Here is an 18,017-nt window from a genome sequence, read left to right on the forward strand (position 1 = left end):
AAACATTTCCAGACTCCAGTGTTTACAAACACCACCACGTGGTTTGGCAAGAAGATTTCACACCAGATGGATCTACAATCACTTGCAGATGACGGCTTCTAGCCCCTCCCACGGAGCAGAAGACAACATCGGAGCAGTAGCGCCACCACCACCCAAGGAAGACTATAAATTGGATGGACCACGGCAATGCTGTACCAGTTTTCTGGTGACCCTCCTATTGTTTGCTTCGGAACATTAGGAGTAACCTACCCCAGGGCCTCTAGCCTGCTTCGGGACTAAGCGTTTCTCCTGGCTTAGCCTGCTTCGGAGCTCTGACTGGGAATCCTAACCTCAGCCGCTTAGCCTGCTTCGGGGCTCTGTTGGCCATTTAACCTTCCCTCTGCATGCATCGGAGCTTAGAGTCCCTAATTCCACTCTGCTTAGCCTGCTTCGGGGCTCTGTAGAGATCCTGTCTGCGACCTTACGGTCAAAGACTACCTGTAATTTACCTTGTAAATTAGAAGAGATTATTTATATAGTATTTTGTACTGTACTTTTATAGCGAGAAATTTTATAATAAAAGTCGGTAGTGGGAGTCGATTCCGGACACTCTTTTTATTAACGCTCTACCTATACTTATATGGGACAAAGTTTTACAATATAAATAGAAGGAGTATATTACGTTACAGCAGTAATGAATTTGCAGCTTCCGTCTTCTCCATGAAATCGTGTTGCAACGGGTTTACAAACGTTCCTTCAGATCTTCCAGCGACCACAGCGTGGAAATTTCGCTCCAGAAAAGGTGTTAACGTTTCGTAGTATTCCTAAGTCGTCACCGTGTTTAGAAAACCTTGGAAAAGAAGTGTGGTACCGATTAAGTTCCAAAATCACATCGCACTGCCAAATTAGACGCCATGTCTTCAAATACGTGTATAGACGATTAGATATCGAACCATTTACTCTCCAAACACAAAGAAGCAATTATAACAGTGTTAAACTATTTCAGAAGAATGAATATATTAAAGTAAATTTCCAGACCAATACTGAAATACAATACATATTACATAATTAATTACAATAGCAATAACCAAGTGCTTCTCTGTAGTTGCAGGGGGGAGGAACATGGAGAGACTTTGGTCCCCCGCCAACAACTTTCTGAAATTTTTTCTTTAAAAAATCCGCTGATGTTGTATGATAGAGAATTATACACAAAAATGTTCAGAAACCGAATTTTTATATTCGCAATTTCCTGCGGGAAAAATTCCCAGCTCCCACTCGACTGATGGGTATTCCAAACTCATGGAAGATCCGCCTCCCACAGCAGACAACCTCTAAATGTACCCATGCTCAAAACACATTTATTCAATACATTAAGGCAAGAAGATATAACATACATAATGAAGAAACAATTCAATATCACACATCAAAATATAAAGTAGATGAACTTCTTTAAAAACACCTCATTTTTAAAACGAAAGGTAGGAAAAAGATAACAAAAATATCGGTATTGTCAATGTAGAAATTATTTCTGCATAAGAAAAAATATTTTTTACGTGGAAAGCTATTCGTCAATTATTATGTATAACAAGAATTTTAGGAATGATCCAAAAACATGGATCAAAATATTACGATCTTGCCCAATAATGGATCTTTAGATTCATTAATTAGTTTCTGAATGGGGAGCCACAACATTTTTCAATGGCTCCTAAATCGAGTTTTCGTTTTTTTTTTTTTTTTTTTTTTAACGGAATAAGCACGTCATACTGAGTTAAGTGATAGTTTGGGTTTGGCTACACTGTATGCAGTTCTCCACATATAAGGCCTACAATACAATTTTTGATTGAAATATATTGGATCTTTTCATCTAAAAATAGATTTTTAAAAAGTATTTTGTATCTACTCTCCTGTGATGGTATCCATGTCTTGATTACTGAAAAACCAGAGGCGGTATGGCATACCACCTCATACCGTCTCACTTCGACCACTGCCTTTGATAACAGAGTAAATTTTAATAATTAAAAAAAATACTACTGCCAAGCGTCATGCGAAAATAAAGCTGTTAGTTCGAAAAATTATGGCACAAAATCAGAGCAGTAGCTAGGGGGAAGGGTGAGCAGGGCGCTTGCTCCGGGCACTTAAAGCAAGAGGGCGCCGAAGGAGCAAGAAGAAAGGGAAAAGTATTGGAAATGAGTAACGATGCGTCGCCCCGAAAAGATATTGGCGCCCTATTAAATCAATATTGTTATCGATTTCCAAAGAAACAGATTTGGTAAAAACTTTGTTGCTCGCTTCGCTCGCAACTCAAACGTTTCAATGATTCAAAACAAGTTTTTACTTATTACTTAAAGGAAGTTATTATACAGGGTGTTTCAAAACAGCACCGAGAACGCTTGGGAGGTGATTCCTGACACCAAATAAGACAAAAAGTATAGACCAACCTGGGTGTACAAATGCTTCCTTTCGGAGTTATAGGCTGCCGAAAACGTGAAAAAATGAACTTTAAAGGTCCATAGCTCCAAGACAATGGGGCCTACCGTAGTCGGGTCAAGTCTTTACTAAGGAACTAATACGTGCTCTATCCAAAAACACATGCTTCAGAATCCTGCAGTACTTCCGCAACCATTTTTATAGAGGTAGTTAATAACTACTTCAGATTATATGCCCGTAACCAAACTGCCTGTACAAAAATTGTTGTGTAAGTACGTAAGGATTCTGAAATAGGTATTTTTGGATTAAGTCCATATTAGTTCCTGAGTAAAGTCTTGACCCGACTACGGTAGGTCCCATAGTTTTGGAGTTATGGACCTTTAAGTTCATTTTTTTCATGTTTTCAGCAGCCTATAATTCCGAAAGGAAGCATTTGTGCACCCAGGCTGGTCTATACCAGTGCTGTCCAAATGGCGGCCCGCCAAACCATTTTCTGCGGCCCACGAAGCTCTCAAGATTTACGATTGTTATTAGAGATACTATTTTCATTTATATTTATTCATTCTTTTTATGTTTCCACTCTCCTTTCGAAATAAGGCATCTATTAAGCGATTCCGTACAACAAAAGGGCGCGGGAGTCCACGGCAACACCTTTTCCTAAATGTTGGTGTTTGGTCGTAAAAGAGTGTCAGCGTTTGATAGTACTTATTTGCGTGAAAGTGCATTTTCTATTATGAAAAGTGTGAAAAATCGCTTCTGAAGCTGCCTTAGAAATTCTTCTCTTTTACATCTTCTGCGGCTCACAACAACAGGAATGGAAGTAGATATCCCAGCCCTTGTAAGCATTGCTAGTCACTTTCATTTGTCACGTTGATGAATAGGTATATAATATTTCAAATACATTTTTAAATATTTTCCTTTTCTAGTGTAATAATAATAATAATAATAATAGGGTAAAGGTACCGAATATGGAATACTTTTTGTTTCTTCTTTATTTCTCAGAAAAGTGTATTCCAGAATAAAAATATTATACATCATAATACTTGTGGTACCTTTGTAAAACAAAATACAAGTATGACAGTTTGTTCCACATTATTGATTTTTTACAATATTACAAAATTGAAAGAAACTCAATTTCCCATATTAGGCACACCCCGCTCCTAATATGGAACACTACCTGTTCTTAAAATGGAATACTAGAACAAAATATGCGCATCTGCCTACAATGCGACATTTGGATAATTCGAACATGAGCAATGCATTCGAGCAATTTATTTGCTTATTTAAGAAATAAATGTATTTATTAGTTCAAGAAAAGGATCAAAGGCCCAACTCCGAGATCACATCGGCCCTTAAGATAAGTCTACGAATTGGAAAGGACTCGATCCTGACCTCAGGGAAAGAACCATCCCGACAGACGCCTGATAAGACTGAGGAAAATTACAAAAACTTCACTCAGGATGGGTGGTCTGAGCAGAGATCGTGCCCATGATCGAATTATCCAAATGTCGCGTTGTAGGCATTGTAGCCTATATATCATATTTGGTAGGTCTATAAGAGAAGTGTACATAAAATTACGTAACATTCTTAAGATAATTAAAATATAAAACGGCAGAAATACCAGAATTGTACGTAGTACAAAGATACTTATCGAACTTGACTTGACTTCTTCATTATTAGGTCTATGTTTGTAAATTACTGTAATAGGCTATAATATCTACTCATTTTAACTTTTGGAGTAGCTATAATATCTTTTAACTTGGAATAAGTATGTTTACTAGCTACAACCAATAATAAAAATAATAGAACGGGAATCAAACTACGTGCGACAAATAAAGTAAAAAAAAAAAAAAACTATATAAAAGAAAAAGTTCAAACATACTGGATTAGCGTGTCTTATGGAGTCTAAATTTTGATTCCAATTTTACTTAGCAGAACAATGGCCACAAACATATTTTCTCCACCTTTCACGGGAGACATTTCGTGGGATTATCTTTTACAAACTGGGCATTTTAACCAATCTCTCTCCCCTGCACTGAGAGACTACAATTTACCACAATGTCCGCTTTCCTCATCATCGTCAACATCATCAGTAGGATCACTTAAACTGTCACTACTTTCGTACAAGTCACTCACTGATTCTTCGGATTAACTATCTAATTTGTAGTAGTATGAAGTCCTTTTCGTTGGCTGTTTCGATTGGATTTTGTTGGTTGGGGCTTAGAAAGCTAAACAACTTTTTAATTACTTGCAATGATGAGGTAAAGGCCCGTTGTGATGAAGTAGAGGCAGCTTTGTGCGGAGTACTTGTAAGTACTTTTGCCCACCTTGCTTTCGATGCTGCGGCTGTAGTTGTGGTAGCGGACTCACTACTTCAATCGGTACTGTCGTGCTGTACTCTTCACTTAACACTGTATACGATACGCCAGTTGAGACATTTGGACAAATAACTAATCTGTGAAAGTTTTATTCGAATTGGTTGATGTGCTCTGGAGTTATCGCGAGACACACAGACACACACAAACAGATAACCACATACAGGGTGTCCATAAAGTCTGGGCAAATAGGGAATTCTAGTAATTTGTTTTTATTTTTCCAGATTGAATGATGACTGACTAAAGAAGCACGAGTCGAGTTGGTACTCTTAAGTGGACGAAAAGGATGATCGTATCGCAAAAATGCGCAAGAATTTAACCTTCGACACCCTCATTATCAACCTATTTGTTTTACTGCCGTCGGGAAATTAATCACCAAGTTTAAAGAAACAGGTAGTATGTTGGACAAACCCCGTCCCGTGCTAGGACCTTTCTTCTTTGATGAACATATAACTAGTGAGACTTATCTAAACATGATGAGAGACAAACTGATGTCTCAAATTAAGCGTTTGAGTGAGAGACTTCCAGACTGGTTTCAGCAGGATGGGGCCCCTGCCCATTTTGCTGCAGCTGTTAGAGATTGGTTGAATGACAATTTCCCTCACTGGATTGGGAGAAGAGGTCATGTGAAATGGTCCCCTCGTTCGCCAGACCTTTCTCCACTTGTTTTCTTTTTCTGGGATATGCTGAAAGAGAAAGTTTATTCGATGAAAATTAGAAATTTAAATCACATGACAGAATGCATTACCAATCGGTGTGCTGAAATCGACGGCAATTCAGACCTATTCCATCGAGTTCACCTTAATCTTGCAAAGTGCATCAAATTATGCATTGAACAGCACGGAAATAATGTAGAAAATATTATTCATTAGCATTAAATTGTCTAAATTGTGCTTTTCCCCGTGTATCCAGACTTTATGGACACCCTGTAGACAGACAACACAGATGAGAAACGTTTCGACTAGGAGACTTCCCTGATGCTCGGTCTGAAACAATGTCAGGTGTAATATAACTTACAATTCAGTTATTCTTCTTCACTTCTAGTTCACATACGTATGAACCTATTTAGGAATATTCCATATTAGGATCCTGCTGGTATTCCATATTAGGAAAATCGCCATTTTGGATAGTTATCTTCCTACATACGCTTACGTGATTCTCTGTGTACTGAATCTTTATGCCCTTATGGTACACTATATATGTAATCTAAATATCACAAACTCAACAATAATATATGCCTCTTTGCGTATATTCAGCAGCCTGGAAATGTACGTCCGAAAAACTCAAGTTCTTCAAAAAACTATTCTGCAACAAAAGGAAATGTTATGTTATCGTTCGGCAGCAAACCACTCATGCGCAGACGGAGGCTGACACAGTGCACAAGTTTACGTAAAGTCTATTCGGTGACAGCACATAGCAGACAAAATTGTGTGGTATTTCATATTAGGAACGTATTCCATATATGGCGCACCCACCCTAATAATAATAATAATAATAATAATAATAATAATAATAATAATAATAATAATAATAATAATAATAATAATAATAATAATAATAATTATTATTATTATTATTATTATTATTATTATTATTATTATTATTATTATTATTATTATTATTATTATTATTATTAATTATAAGCTGCGGTCCTCCACTTTAGTAGTAAAGACGGTTATGGCCCTCAGGCTCATTATAATTGTACACCTTTGGTATATACTTTTCGTCTTATTTTGGTGTCAGGAATCACCTCCGAAACGTTGTCGATGTTGTTTTGAAACACGCTATATATGATTTGTTAATGACGATGAGATATACAAAGTGCCGAGTAATCATTTATAATGTACGCACCAACGTTTTCAAAATCAGAAACGGTCATATTTTTACGTATCTACATACATACAAAACATATAGACACATTATACGTATATATATGTGTGTGTGCGTGTTAGTGTATTTCTAGGATCATACAAAAAGTCTCGGCGTTCTTTTGGTACATTTTTGAACAAAAATTTTCTTTATTGAAAATCAATTTTAATCAAGTACATATTGACCATTATTATATATGACCTTTCTTATCTATGACCATTATTGACCATTATTATCTATGACCATTATTATCTACCACAGTCATCAAAATCATCTGAGAAAGGGAGTTGTGTTCCATCATGACAATGCGCTGCTACACACGTCTTTAAATTTACGGAACTTGGTTGGAAAGTTTAGATCCATCAACAATATAGCCCGAACTTTGCACCGTCTGACTACTATTTAAGGTCTGTACATGACCTTCATAATTTGTTTCGGTCTCTGCAAAACTCTCTTGAAAAAAAAAATGACGCTGAAAATCAGTTGGCCAAGTTTTTCAACGACAAACCATAGAAGTTCTACAGTGGTGGAATTATGGAACTACCCGAAAAATGGCAAAAGAAAGAATTTTTTGTTTAAAAAATGTACCAGAAAACCGCGGAGACTTTTTATATGACTTTTTTTTTTTACCATGCTAATTATAATAAGTAACCTTAAATTCAGAGCTTTCATTCATTAAGATATTAAGTAACATATGCAGTAGCCAAACTATATTTTGGATGTTAAATACAAACTTTAAACATATTCTTCACCTCCATTGATCAATATTGAAAAACTCGCAAAGAATTTCCGTTACATTTCACAAAATATTTCTTCCGTAAAAGAAAAGAAATTAAAAAGCTATTGTGTGGTCAAATACAGAATAAAATTATTAATGAAGTTTACAATTATTACTGGAAATTAATGCTGTCACCTATTTCGAACATTTAAAGAAAAAACATAGTTTTTAATGTAATGAAATTTCATTTCTTATCGATAGTATGAAACATTATAAATAGTTGTAAATTTCCATAACTGTTCTGTAAGTGTAAATGTATACAACCAAAGGGCTTTCGGAGGTCTGAAATCAGTGCCGTAACAATGGGTGGTGCCATCGGTGCAAATCACCGGGGCCCCCAAGCCTAGGGGGCCCCGTCAAGCCTGAATACTTGTATTTTATTATTCATTTCTTATGTGCAAGATAAAATCATTGTCAATTTTTATATTGCCAGTAATTTTAGTCATATCTTTTTTTCTGTTTTTGGGACCCCAAGCCTAGGGGCCTCGCTGAACCCGTTTGTTACTCAGTACTGAATACTTCCTATTGTTATTCACTTTGTATGTGTGAAAAGAGAAATCATTGTCGATGTTAAAATTTCCAGTAATTTTAGTAAGTTTTTTGTACCCCCCCCCCCCCTCCCTTCCTATAGGGCCATTTCTTATGTATGAGAAATAATCATTGTGGAGAAATAAATATTTCATAACATTTTTCTTTCGTTTTTGCAGTCCGCAAGTACTAGGAGCCCCGCTAAACCCGTTTATTACTCGGTACTGAATACTTATATAATGTTATTTATTTATTACGTGGAAGAAGTAATCATTGTGAAATTCTAGATTACTAGCAATTTTAGTATAATTCTTTTCTGCTTTGGAGGCTCCCAAGCCCAGTGGCCCCTGCTAACCCATTTATTAATGAATACTTATATTTCGTTATTTACTTCGTATGTGGAAGAAATAATCATTGTGAAATTTTAGGTTACTATTTCAACTTTGATAAAACAGTTTTTTCTGTTTTGGGAATCCCTTTCTATGTCAAATTGAAAGTTATGTTGGAAAGTAAAACTGATTTCACTGATTTGCATTGTGTTCATGATAAAACGGAAAAGAACATAACAGCTGATTGTAAACACCAACTGAGATCTTCTTCTTCTACGTTTTGGAGAAAAGTTTTGGTGCGTCTCATTAAAATAATACTTTCTTTAACATCTCGAAACACAGCTTTGAGAGGAAATGAAGGTAAAAACATTGTGAAGACGAGTTTGCAGAAGGAAATTTTCTACGAACAGTGAAGTTATTCGCAGAGTTTGATCCGGTTTTGAACACGGTGCTATACAAACAGGAAAGTAGAGTTAAATATTTGAGTCAATTCAGAAGGAACTCCTGTCTAGCAATTTCACAAACATTATTTTTGAAGATGTTCAAAAATCTCCGTTTTTTTTTTTTTTTTTTTTTTTTTTTTTTTTTAATCATGGATTCAACATTCGACATAACAAAAACTAATGTCATTCTTCCCTACGTTGTTGTGAACTCTGAAGAAGCAACATAAGAAATTAAAGAAAGTTTCCTAGGATTTTAGGCATTAGATAAGCATGGTGTCGGGAACTATGATCATCTCGTTCGTGAAATTTTACTCAGCAATCAAATCGACATACAACAGTGCAGAGGGCGGGGATATGATGGAGCATCGGTAATGAATTTATAGTTGTTTACAAGCAAGAATTAGTAATACTACTCCAAACACTCCGTACGTTCATTGCTGTACGTAAATCTGAATCTTGTTATTACCGATGCTACAAAAGTCTCCACATATGTTTTCAATTTTTTTGATGTTCTTCAAGATATTTTGCTCCTAGATGGTAGCTTTTAGCTCTTGGTGATGAAACGGCTTGAAAATTAAGGAAGAAAATTCTAAAAGAACAATGCATAACTAGGTGGGAAACAAAACATAATGCTGTTAACTGCATGAAAAGGAGAATTGCTGATGTTCAACAGTCTCTTACCGCGATTTGTCTGACAAGTAAGAAACCAGATGAGTTGAGAGCAGCTGAGGCATTAAAGAAAAAAATAGAGACACTTCAATTTGTGTTGATGCTAGTCATTTGAAAAAAAATTAAAAATCCTATATCCATGTATGTAACTTCCAAAAATTTGCAGTCTTCTGATATTGATCTGCAAATAGCAGAGAAAAATCTGAAGAAATCACTTCGGCAAATGAAAGATCTTCGGGGAAAGTATGGCGAGCTTGCGAAATCCACACACACACATACACAAAAAAATAAATAAAAAATAAAAACAACTCGAAATTAAGTATTTCAGAAACATTTCAAGAGAAATAAAAAAAAGTTAGCAAAGAAATATTTTGATGAACCGGCTATGGATAGTAGACTAGATGAATCGGAAGATATATTTCGTGTCACTGTATTGTATCCTATTCTGTATGTAATGTATTACAATTTAGCACGTGTTTCCATGGAATGACTGAAGTACTCAATAGCTTTTCTTTTCTCACCCCAACAACATTGTTGCCTGTATCTGAGGAAGACCTTCAGAAATCTGGATATGTCTTTGCTACAAAATACAATAGTGATGTTTGCTCAGGTTTTCCACTGCAAATACGAAGTACTAGTATTCAGAGATCAAAATAGGGCTGAAATAGGTAACCTTGAAACAATTAGGGAAATAAGTTAGCTTTGTTCTTAGTGGAAAATTAGTATTCTGTGTCTTTTCCTGAAGTGCTTACCACATGTGTAATTTTTCTAACAATACCAGTAAGTGAGGCTTCTACTGAACGCTCGCTCATTGTTGAAATTAAAGCACATAAGAACTACTTGAGAACTAGTACATCACAGCAAAGGTTACCAAATGTTTTTACAAAAGGTAACCAAGAAACTTCTGTCGCTTTTTCACCCACCATCTTCGAACATCGATATGTCACATAAGATGTACCTGAAAGATCATAAACAGTCCCCATCAGCATCGACGATCTTCTGCCAACGTCTGGAAGGACATGGATTCTATCACGGTTGAACTTGGCGGGCCGTGCAGCGAAGAAGGTATCAAGTGAATTTTTGACCTCTACTAAAGATTTGAACTGGCGTCCTCTAAGGTGATAATCGGACCTTGCAATATCTAGGGAGTTTGGCGAATGCAATAGTGTTTCCATCCAAGGCGTAAAATGGTGTCCCGGGTCATCCTAGCCACGTGGGGCTTAGCATTGTCCTGTAACAGGAAGATCCCTTTGCGATTCAGAAGTGCGATTCAGAGTTTTGAGTTTTTCCTGAACATGGCTTAACTGCTGTCAGTACACAGTTGCATTGATGTTCTGACCAGCTGGTAGCAGTTTCCGATGCAAGATACCGCGAGCAATCCACCAAATACACAGGAGGACCTTCTTCTGATGCAGTGCTGATTTCGACTGTTTCGGAACCGGTTCATGGGATGATAACCATTGATGACAGCGCCGTGGAGCTTCATACAGGACCCACCTCTCATCACATGTCAACACCCTGACCAGAAATTGCTTCTTCTTCAGAGGAGACAGAAAAGAAACACAAGTGTTTGCTTGCATTGCCTTCTGACGCGGAGTCAAATCATGTGGGACCCATCGATCCAACCTGTAGTGCTTCCCAAGTTGATTGTGGTGCTGCTGAATGTTTTCTCCATTCACATGAATTGTAGTCCCAGTTCCTCACATGTCTGGCCATTGTTCGCCTCAATTGCTGCCTGAAGATCTTCATTTTGTGCATGTGTTGATCTTCCGGCACGTAGTGTGTCTTCGAGTGTTTCGTCATCGTCCTTAAACTTATTAAACCACCTCTGGACTGTCTGCGTACCCACGGCACCCGCACCTTGTCCCGTCTCGAATGACAAATGTCACATTTCTGCTTGTAATAATACGGTTAGCTCCTAGCTTTTAATTTTCAACGAAATAGTAATAATTATTATTAGTTTATTATTATTCCTGAAGATTTAATAGTTCAAGTATTGAAACATTCGAGTATTCAAAGATCTGAAGATAATAAAACATGTGTCATCCCCACCAAAAATTCTAAAGTAAGAAAGAAAAATAGTTCCCCGACGGAGATTCGATTCAAGAAACTTCAGATTACTGGTCGAGTGTCTTGACCACTAAACCACTATCACTATGCGGAAGATGATTCATCTTTAGTGTGGTTACGTTAGGTTTCTTTGCCTCTGCTTGCAAAGTTGTATGTTCCTTTTCTTCATTTCAAAACGTCTTTCGTATTTCTTTTATCATGATATAAGTCAATAATCTTCGGCATAGTTTGTATTAATAACTTGAGTTGTTCTTAAACCTTTGGTTTAGAAGTTTGTTTCTTCTCCACACCAAACTACAGATATGACAGATTTAATTCTCATACTTCGCCTTTGTTTCAAAGCAGTCACCATTACCTGATTAATGACACATGTCCGCCACGATACATATATTAATACAATAAATGTTTGGTTTTCCATAATATCTTACGCAAGAAAGGGTTACATCTGGTCCCTCCCCTTAGTTGCATAAATGTGTATGCCAATGTTGAGTTTGGTTTCAAAGGAAAATCGATACTGTTGCTGATAGAAATGGTTAACGGAAATCCTTATGTTCTTCATATTGGAAGAATAAGTTATGGAAAATAATTGATAGGTCGGACTAGTCAAAGCAAAGAAGAGTGACTATTCGTAGTCACCAGATAGTTAGCCTTGCGGCGTCCACCCATCATCGTGAGGACAATTGGGAGCTACTTGAAAGAAAGAAATAGCGAACTCCGAGATGGGAAGTCAGCATTAACGGCGAACATAACTCGCAGGAATACTAAAAGAATATAGATAAAATACTAAATAAAATATAGGATATAGGACAAGAAAATATCACTGATAAGATTTTTAGGTATTCCCAAACGTTCCCTGAGGTCTGATTATTCTGGATATTCTACAAGACTGAGTGGGACGATACAATCTTCACAACACGGACGATTAGCGCCATGCACTAAATAGGAATGAGTAAGATGGGAGTGTCGGATACGCAAGCGTGAAAGGATCACTTCATCTCGACGACTAGTTCGCCAATTGCCCAAAATGGATTTTACTGAGTGGAGATTATTTTCGTTGGCCTCATTCCTATCCGTTTGCCAATGAGAGCTCATGCGTTGAGTCAAATAACTACGGAGATCCGAGCACAGGAAAGTGCTCTAGTGCAACTTATCTCGATGCAGCGTTCTTGGCTGCTATATCAACATGCCCGTTTCCCAAAATTGCGACGTGTGCCGGTACCCAGCAGACACCGATGACGCAGTCCTGTTGCTGCAGCTGATAGCATCTCACAAGAATGTCTTGCGCGAATGCCCGATGTTTAGTAAAGACATTCTGTAAATTCATAATAACGCTTTGTGAGTCAGTGCAGCTAAGCACACGACGCAGTGAGAGCTGAAACGCGTAATCGAGAACAAGCTTAACTACTGTTAGTTCAGGAGTGAATACTGAACACAGGCAATGCATATTAAGTTTAGAATTGTCCTCATCTGTAGCAAAAGCACAGCCAATAGGATTCTTACTTTCTGAACCATTCGTGTAAAACACTCAGCATCGAGGATATATCGGATGTGGACTTATAGCTAAGGTGGAATCCGAACTACAACTATGCGCTCAATTTTTTAGTGCATTCTCACTGGGAATAGAATCCGGGACCGCATGCTCAGCAAAGGCGCATGCGCTAGCTGCTAGGCCAGCAAAGCGAGCTTCCCACCTATTGTTGAGAAGAAAATAATAATAATAATGAAATGAAATTTCTATTTTAACATCTCACAGTTATGCCTTTTGGGCTAAAGGAGACGGAATATTAATGAAATTAAACTATTATGAAAAATGGTGGAATGAGGATGTGGGAGGAAACAGAAAAACTCATGGACACGACACAATATTGTCCGTCTCAAACTTGCATTGGTTGGGGTCGAACCAAGGAGCCCTTGCACTAAGAGTAAGCGCTGTACCACTGAACCACCATTCTCCATAAAATCCATAATAAGAATAATATATGAATTCCTTGTTATGGTTATTATGCACGTTTCCGGCGCGGAAGACCTAACAGTTAAGTTTCCAACGGGAACTTGATTCTCATTCTATAGATCCACTTCTCATGTAGCTTGCAGTGCTTGAAAGGAACATCAAGCTTCAAATCAACCCAAGTCAATCGAATCCAATAATACTAATAAAGTATCCTGATGATTAAAGAGAAAACAAAAAAGTAAATAATATATATATTGTACTGGGTGACTGACTTCAGTCCGAGGCATATCGACCTATTGGCAAATCCCATTTTATTGAATTAAGTTTCCTCACTTTGATTGCGGGCCTAAGCTAAGGCCTGTGACAAACATCTTGGCATTTTAGCTAAACGAATAAAACGCAAGCTCTGGCGTGACGTTGCCAAGTGGTAAAGGGGTGTGGCTATTGGTAAGCAGACAAACTACAGCGCGATCAGGTGACAGGGGATAGACGCGGATGTGTGGAAAATAAACGTGGCAATACCGCTGGCCCCTCATTCGCTAGCAGCATTTAAAGGGAACTTGGAGCGCCGCCTTCAAATGCCAAGATGTTTGTCACGCCGTTTAGATATTTTTCTTGTCTAGTTATTTTATCGAACCTACATTTTACGTAAATCTTACATGCCTTATTGTTAGAAATACAACTTATATCTTTTAAAAAGTACGTTGTTTATTGTCAATCGATACAGTTTGATGATAAAGTCTTTCGTTCAGTTAATGTTAACATTAAATCTTACTTTGTCGCTGGCGACGTCCCAGTACTTGTAACGGTGGTGGTTGTACTGTGAGTACATCTTTTTATTACTGGTCGATTATAGCGTAAGACTTTTCCCCAATCATTTCTCGGGATGCCTTCTACAAAGACTATATTCCCGTTGAAGCGCACAGCTTGAGGCAAGCATTTGTTGATAAAGTGCTCCAGCTCCTCAATTGATAAGTCCTTCTTTCGGGAGACCACAAAGGCCAAAGGGAGCTCTCCAGCGCATTTGTCAGGAATTCCAACCACTGCTGCATCGGACACATCCGGATGGGAGCAAAGAATTTCTTCTAATTCTGAAGGAAATATCTGTAAACAAACGAATGTGAAAATATATTTTTTAAAACGTTTCTAAATGTTTAAATAAATACATATAATCGAATTATCGTTTGCTTTTACAAGCGTTCAGTTTGCGTTCCGTTCTCCTCCATAACTAGGCTCGACTGGCTGAAAATATATAAATATTGCACTGCGAACGTAGTTGTTAATGAAAGATTTGTGAACAAGAGTATCTTTGATTAATTGTGACCTTGGAAAATAGTGACCCAAGAAAACTCATTCGCTCGTTTAATAGTCTTCATCACATGGGACACAATTTTATTATTATTATTATTATTATTATTATTATTATTATTATTATTATTATTATTATTATTATTATTATTATTATTATTATTATTATTATTATTATTTTGTTGAATAAACCGGATAACAACTGTAACAGAGATGGAGTAGGTCAGTGGGTCAAGTGGGTCAAGTTTTCTGAGTGGGTCAGTGTGTCGTGGGTCAACAGCATGCGACCCACCACCCACCATGACCCACTCTAACCTGCCACCCACCGTGACTCACTTCAATTCACCATCCACCGTAACCCACTGCGACCCACTACCTACCGCGACCCACCGACTCAGTCTGTTCTACCGACTCACTCTGCTCACTGCATTATAGACAGTATCTTCTGAAGACGGGTAAATTTGTCTGCGTTTTACCTTCAAGACCTTCATTTCCCTTCCTTTTCCATTAGTTTCTGCCTACTTACCTGAGATGAGTATATCTAAGTGAAAAAAGAACTTCAAGCACTTCACTTTCACTTTTGCATATTGATATTTTCAATGGTAGTAATAGGAACAGGACTTATACTACTACTTGGGTTTCGAGACCTGTAAGTTTTTAGAAGAGCTAACAACTGGTAAAAATACATTTTTGAATCTCTGTAATATATAAATCATTATTTAAAAATTGAATGTAACTATGTGTACCTCATCATCACGGCCAAATTGCGAAGTCAAATGAAATGACTTTTGGTATATAGTTAGGCCTTAATCCAAACTGGGATGTTATATTCCTTTCATTATAATAAATATACTAAGAAGGTAGTGGGAATCCGAATTTTTGCGAAAAAATTGAGTATCTCGCAAGCCGTTAATTACGGAGTTAAAATTCAGTATATTAACTCTTTATTAAAAATAAACAGAATGTGTCCCAGCATTGTAAAAAATTCTTCTTTATGGGCGGCGGGGGATTTTCTATATATGGAAAATTGGTAGTGAGTTGGTTTGTAAAAATAATCGAAAATGATCGATATTATTTGAGAAAAAATTCAGAAACAAAAATTACAGTGATTCGCTTCATATATCCATTGCTTTCTACTATAATAATTACTGAAGCTTATGTTTATTATATGGAGCGTTTACAGCACAGGACAATCAACCTATAAAGTTGTGAGAAAAATAGACATGAAATTTGTACTGTAAGCTTAATTACACGGAAATTTTAAATTTGGATTGTACGCATAATTATATGGAAAATTTAAACATTTTTCCTTTACATTGGTCAACTTGCCTTGATTTGGGACTTTCAAATTTCATCCTTTTTTCCACTGAAAAGTATCGATAATTCAACAAGGAAATAATTATACTATGATAATAAAATTGAAATTCATCGTAATTTTGCCCATGACAAACAGCAGTGTGGTAATTGAAGGGGAAGAAGGGGAAAATTCCCAGGCACCTCTGAGAACTTCCTAGGAACCTCGTTCCCTTTTGCTTTCTAGGGGGGACTTGGTAATGATATCAAACCTTCATGTATAATTACAAAACTTAAATTTATAAACAAATAAGAAATCATCTGATTATCAGGCTTTAATTGATAATGTATGCACAAGATTCCCTATTGAATGTGTAGTAGATGAAGGTTCTGTTCTCCATGAGTCGACATTGCCAACTGACATGGTCGATATGGAAAAGATGTATGGTGATAGAGACGTGATACTTCTTGCTGAGAATTTCAAAACTGACCGAGAAAAATCGTTATCAGACTTAAGTCTAACACGGAGATTGTCGATGAGGAGTTGCAGAAATTTCCACGTCGGATAGAAGTATTATCAATTTCCACGACAGAGTGCGAAACGAGGATTTCCCCCTATGAATTTACAGATGGCTGATATTAGAAATAGACTAAGTGCTCAAACATTGTCTAATTTGTTGTTCATCAATGTTAATGGTCCACCGCTAGACAAGCTCAAAGTAGACAAGCTAGTTGTTTCTTTGCTGAAGGATGGACATCATTCTACTGCGGATGGTTTACCACAAAAAAGTTCTGGAGGCCAACAGGAAAGAAACCCGATTTCAGATTTGTTTCAAGGTGGCAGATTACAAGTTATGGAAAATGTATATTTGTATTACTAATAGCTTTTTTGTGTTATTCAATTTTGTACCTAATTTTTAATGTCTTTTATTTGCTTTTTATAAATTAGAAGCTAAACTACTTTGAATAAATATTCATAATAATTGTATTTATGCATATTTGTAACTTAAATTTAACGTGGTGTTTTAGTGATTACACAAATTACAATTATTAGCATCCTTTATGGAGAACCTCTCACAGAAGGTACCCGAGCACCTTTATACGCTATGAAAAACTGATTTTTCAAGTCTTTGGTGAGAAAAATACTGTGAACTGAGAAATCATAACCTTTTCCATATTGTACATGGGTATTTTCCCTCGAATAGAGGTTTCTTTTGGAATGCCTTGAGAAATTAACTTGCAGGAATACTCTCCTAGTACAAGTATGTTTTAGGCGCACACTAATTTTTCCCCACCTCTAAGTGCTTCAATTTCCACGCTGACAAACACTTTATCATTTTATATTGTAAAGGTCAGATCCACCGTTAATTGTAACAGAGTGGTGCTTGAGCGATTAACCGTATAAACTCAAACTCCGATTAGTGACAATGTCAAAGTCTTGTTTTATTACAAGTGTAAACTCTTTAGTCAGTAGAGAAGATGGCGTGGATCACGTGTCAGAGTTGATGACGATGGATTTTGGTGAGTCAGAGTAGGTCACAGTGTATGAGAGTGGTTCATGGTGGGTGGTGGATCATGGTGGGTCAGAGTGGGTCACGGTGGGTGGTAGGTTATGGTGGGTGGTGGGTCAGTTGGTCGTGGGTAAAGTTTTCATTGACCCACGCCAACTCTGAACTGTAATGCTGGAAAACGGACTACTTTCTATTATTAGTGTTTAACCACAAACAACAACAAAATATCAATCAATAGATCTAATTGACAATAAACAAAATGATACGGGTGAGTGTAAATCGTTTTTTTTTTTTCGAGAAAACGATATAAAAAGATTTTTGTAAAGAAAAATTTGGGACTGAAACTATCAAAACCATTTATTACATTGAAACTTACACTATAAGGTATAAAGTAATCAAGCTTTTCAGCAATACTAGAAAAATGAAGTGTACAATATGGTAATGAGAAATATCCCAAAATTCTTATAATTTCTTTAACTTTAATCTT

General features: G+C 36.8%; 1 protein-coding gene across 2 annotated transcripts in view; it reads right to left on the reverse strand.

The window, feature by feature from the left end:
* Window positions 1–14,126: 14,126 nt before the first annotated feature.
* LOC145660538 (uncharacterized) overlaps window positions 14,127–18,017 on the reverse strand; it is a 235,908-nt gene continuing 232,017 nt past the window's right edge. For both annotated transcript variants that reach the window (XM_081725730.1, XM_081725729.1), the window contains exon 9: window positions 14,127–14,522. In XM_081725730.1, the coding sequence (XP_081581856.1) occupies window positions 14,190–14,522 (333 nt within the window). In that variant the 3' untranslated portion in view covers window positions 14,127–14,189. The remainder of the gene's footprint in view (window positions 14,523–18,017) is intronic.

The sequence above is a fragment of the Thermobia domestica genome, chromosome 9 (genome assembly GCF_964235325.1).
Source record: "Thermobia domestica chromosome 9, izTheDome1.hap1.1, whole genome shotgun sequence".
NCBI classification, from domain to species: domain Eukaryota; kingdom Metazoa; phylum Arthropoda; class Insecta; order Zygentoma; family Lepismatidae; genus Thermobia; species Thermobia domestica.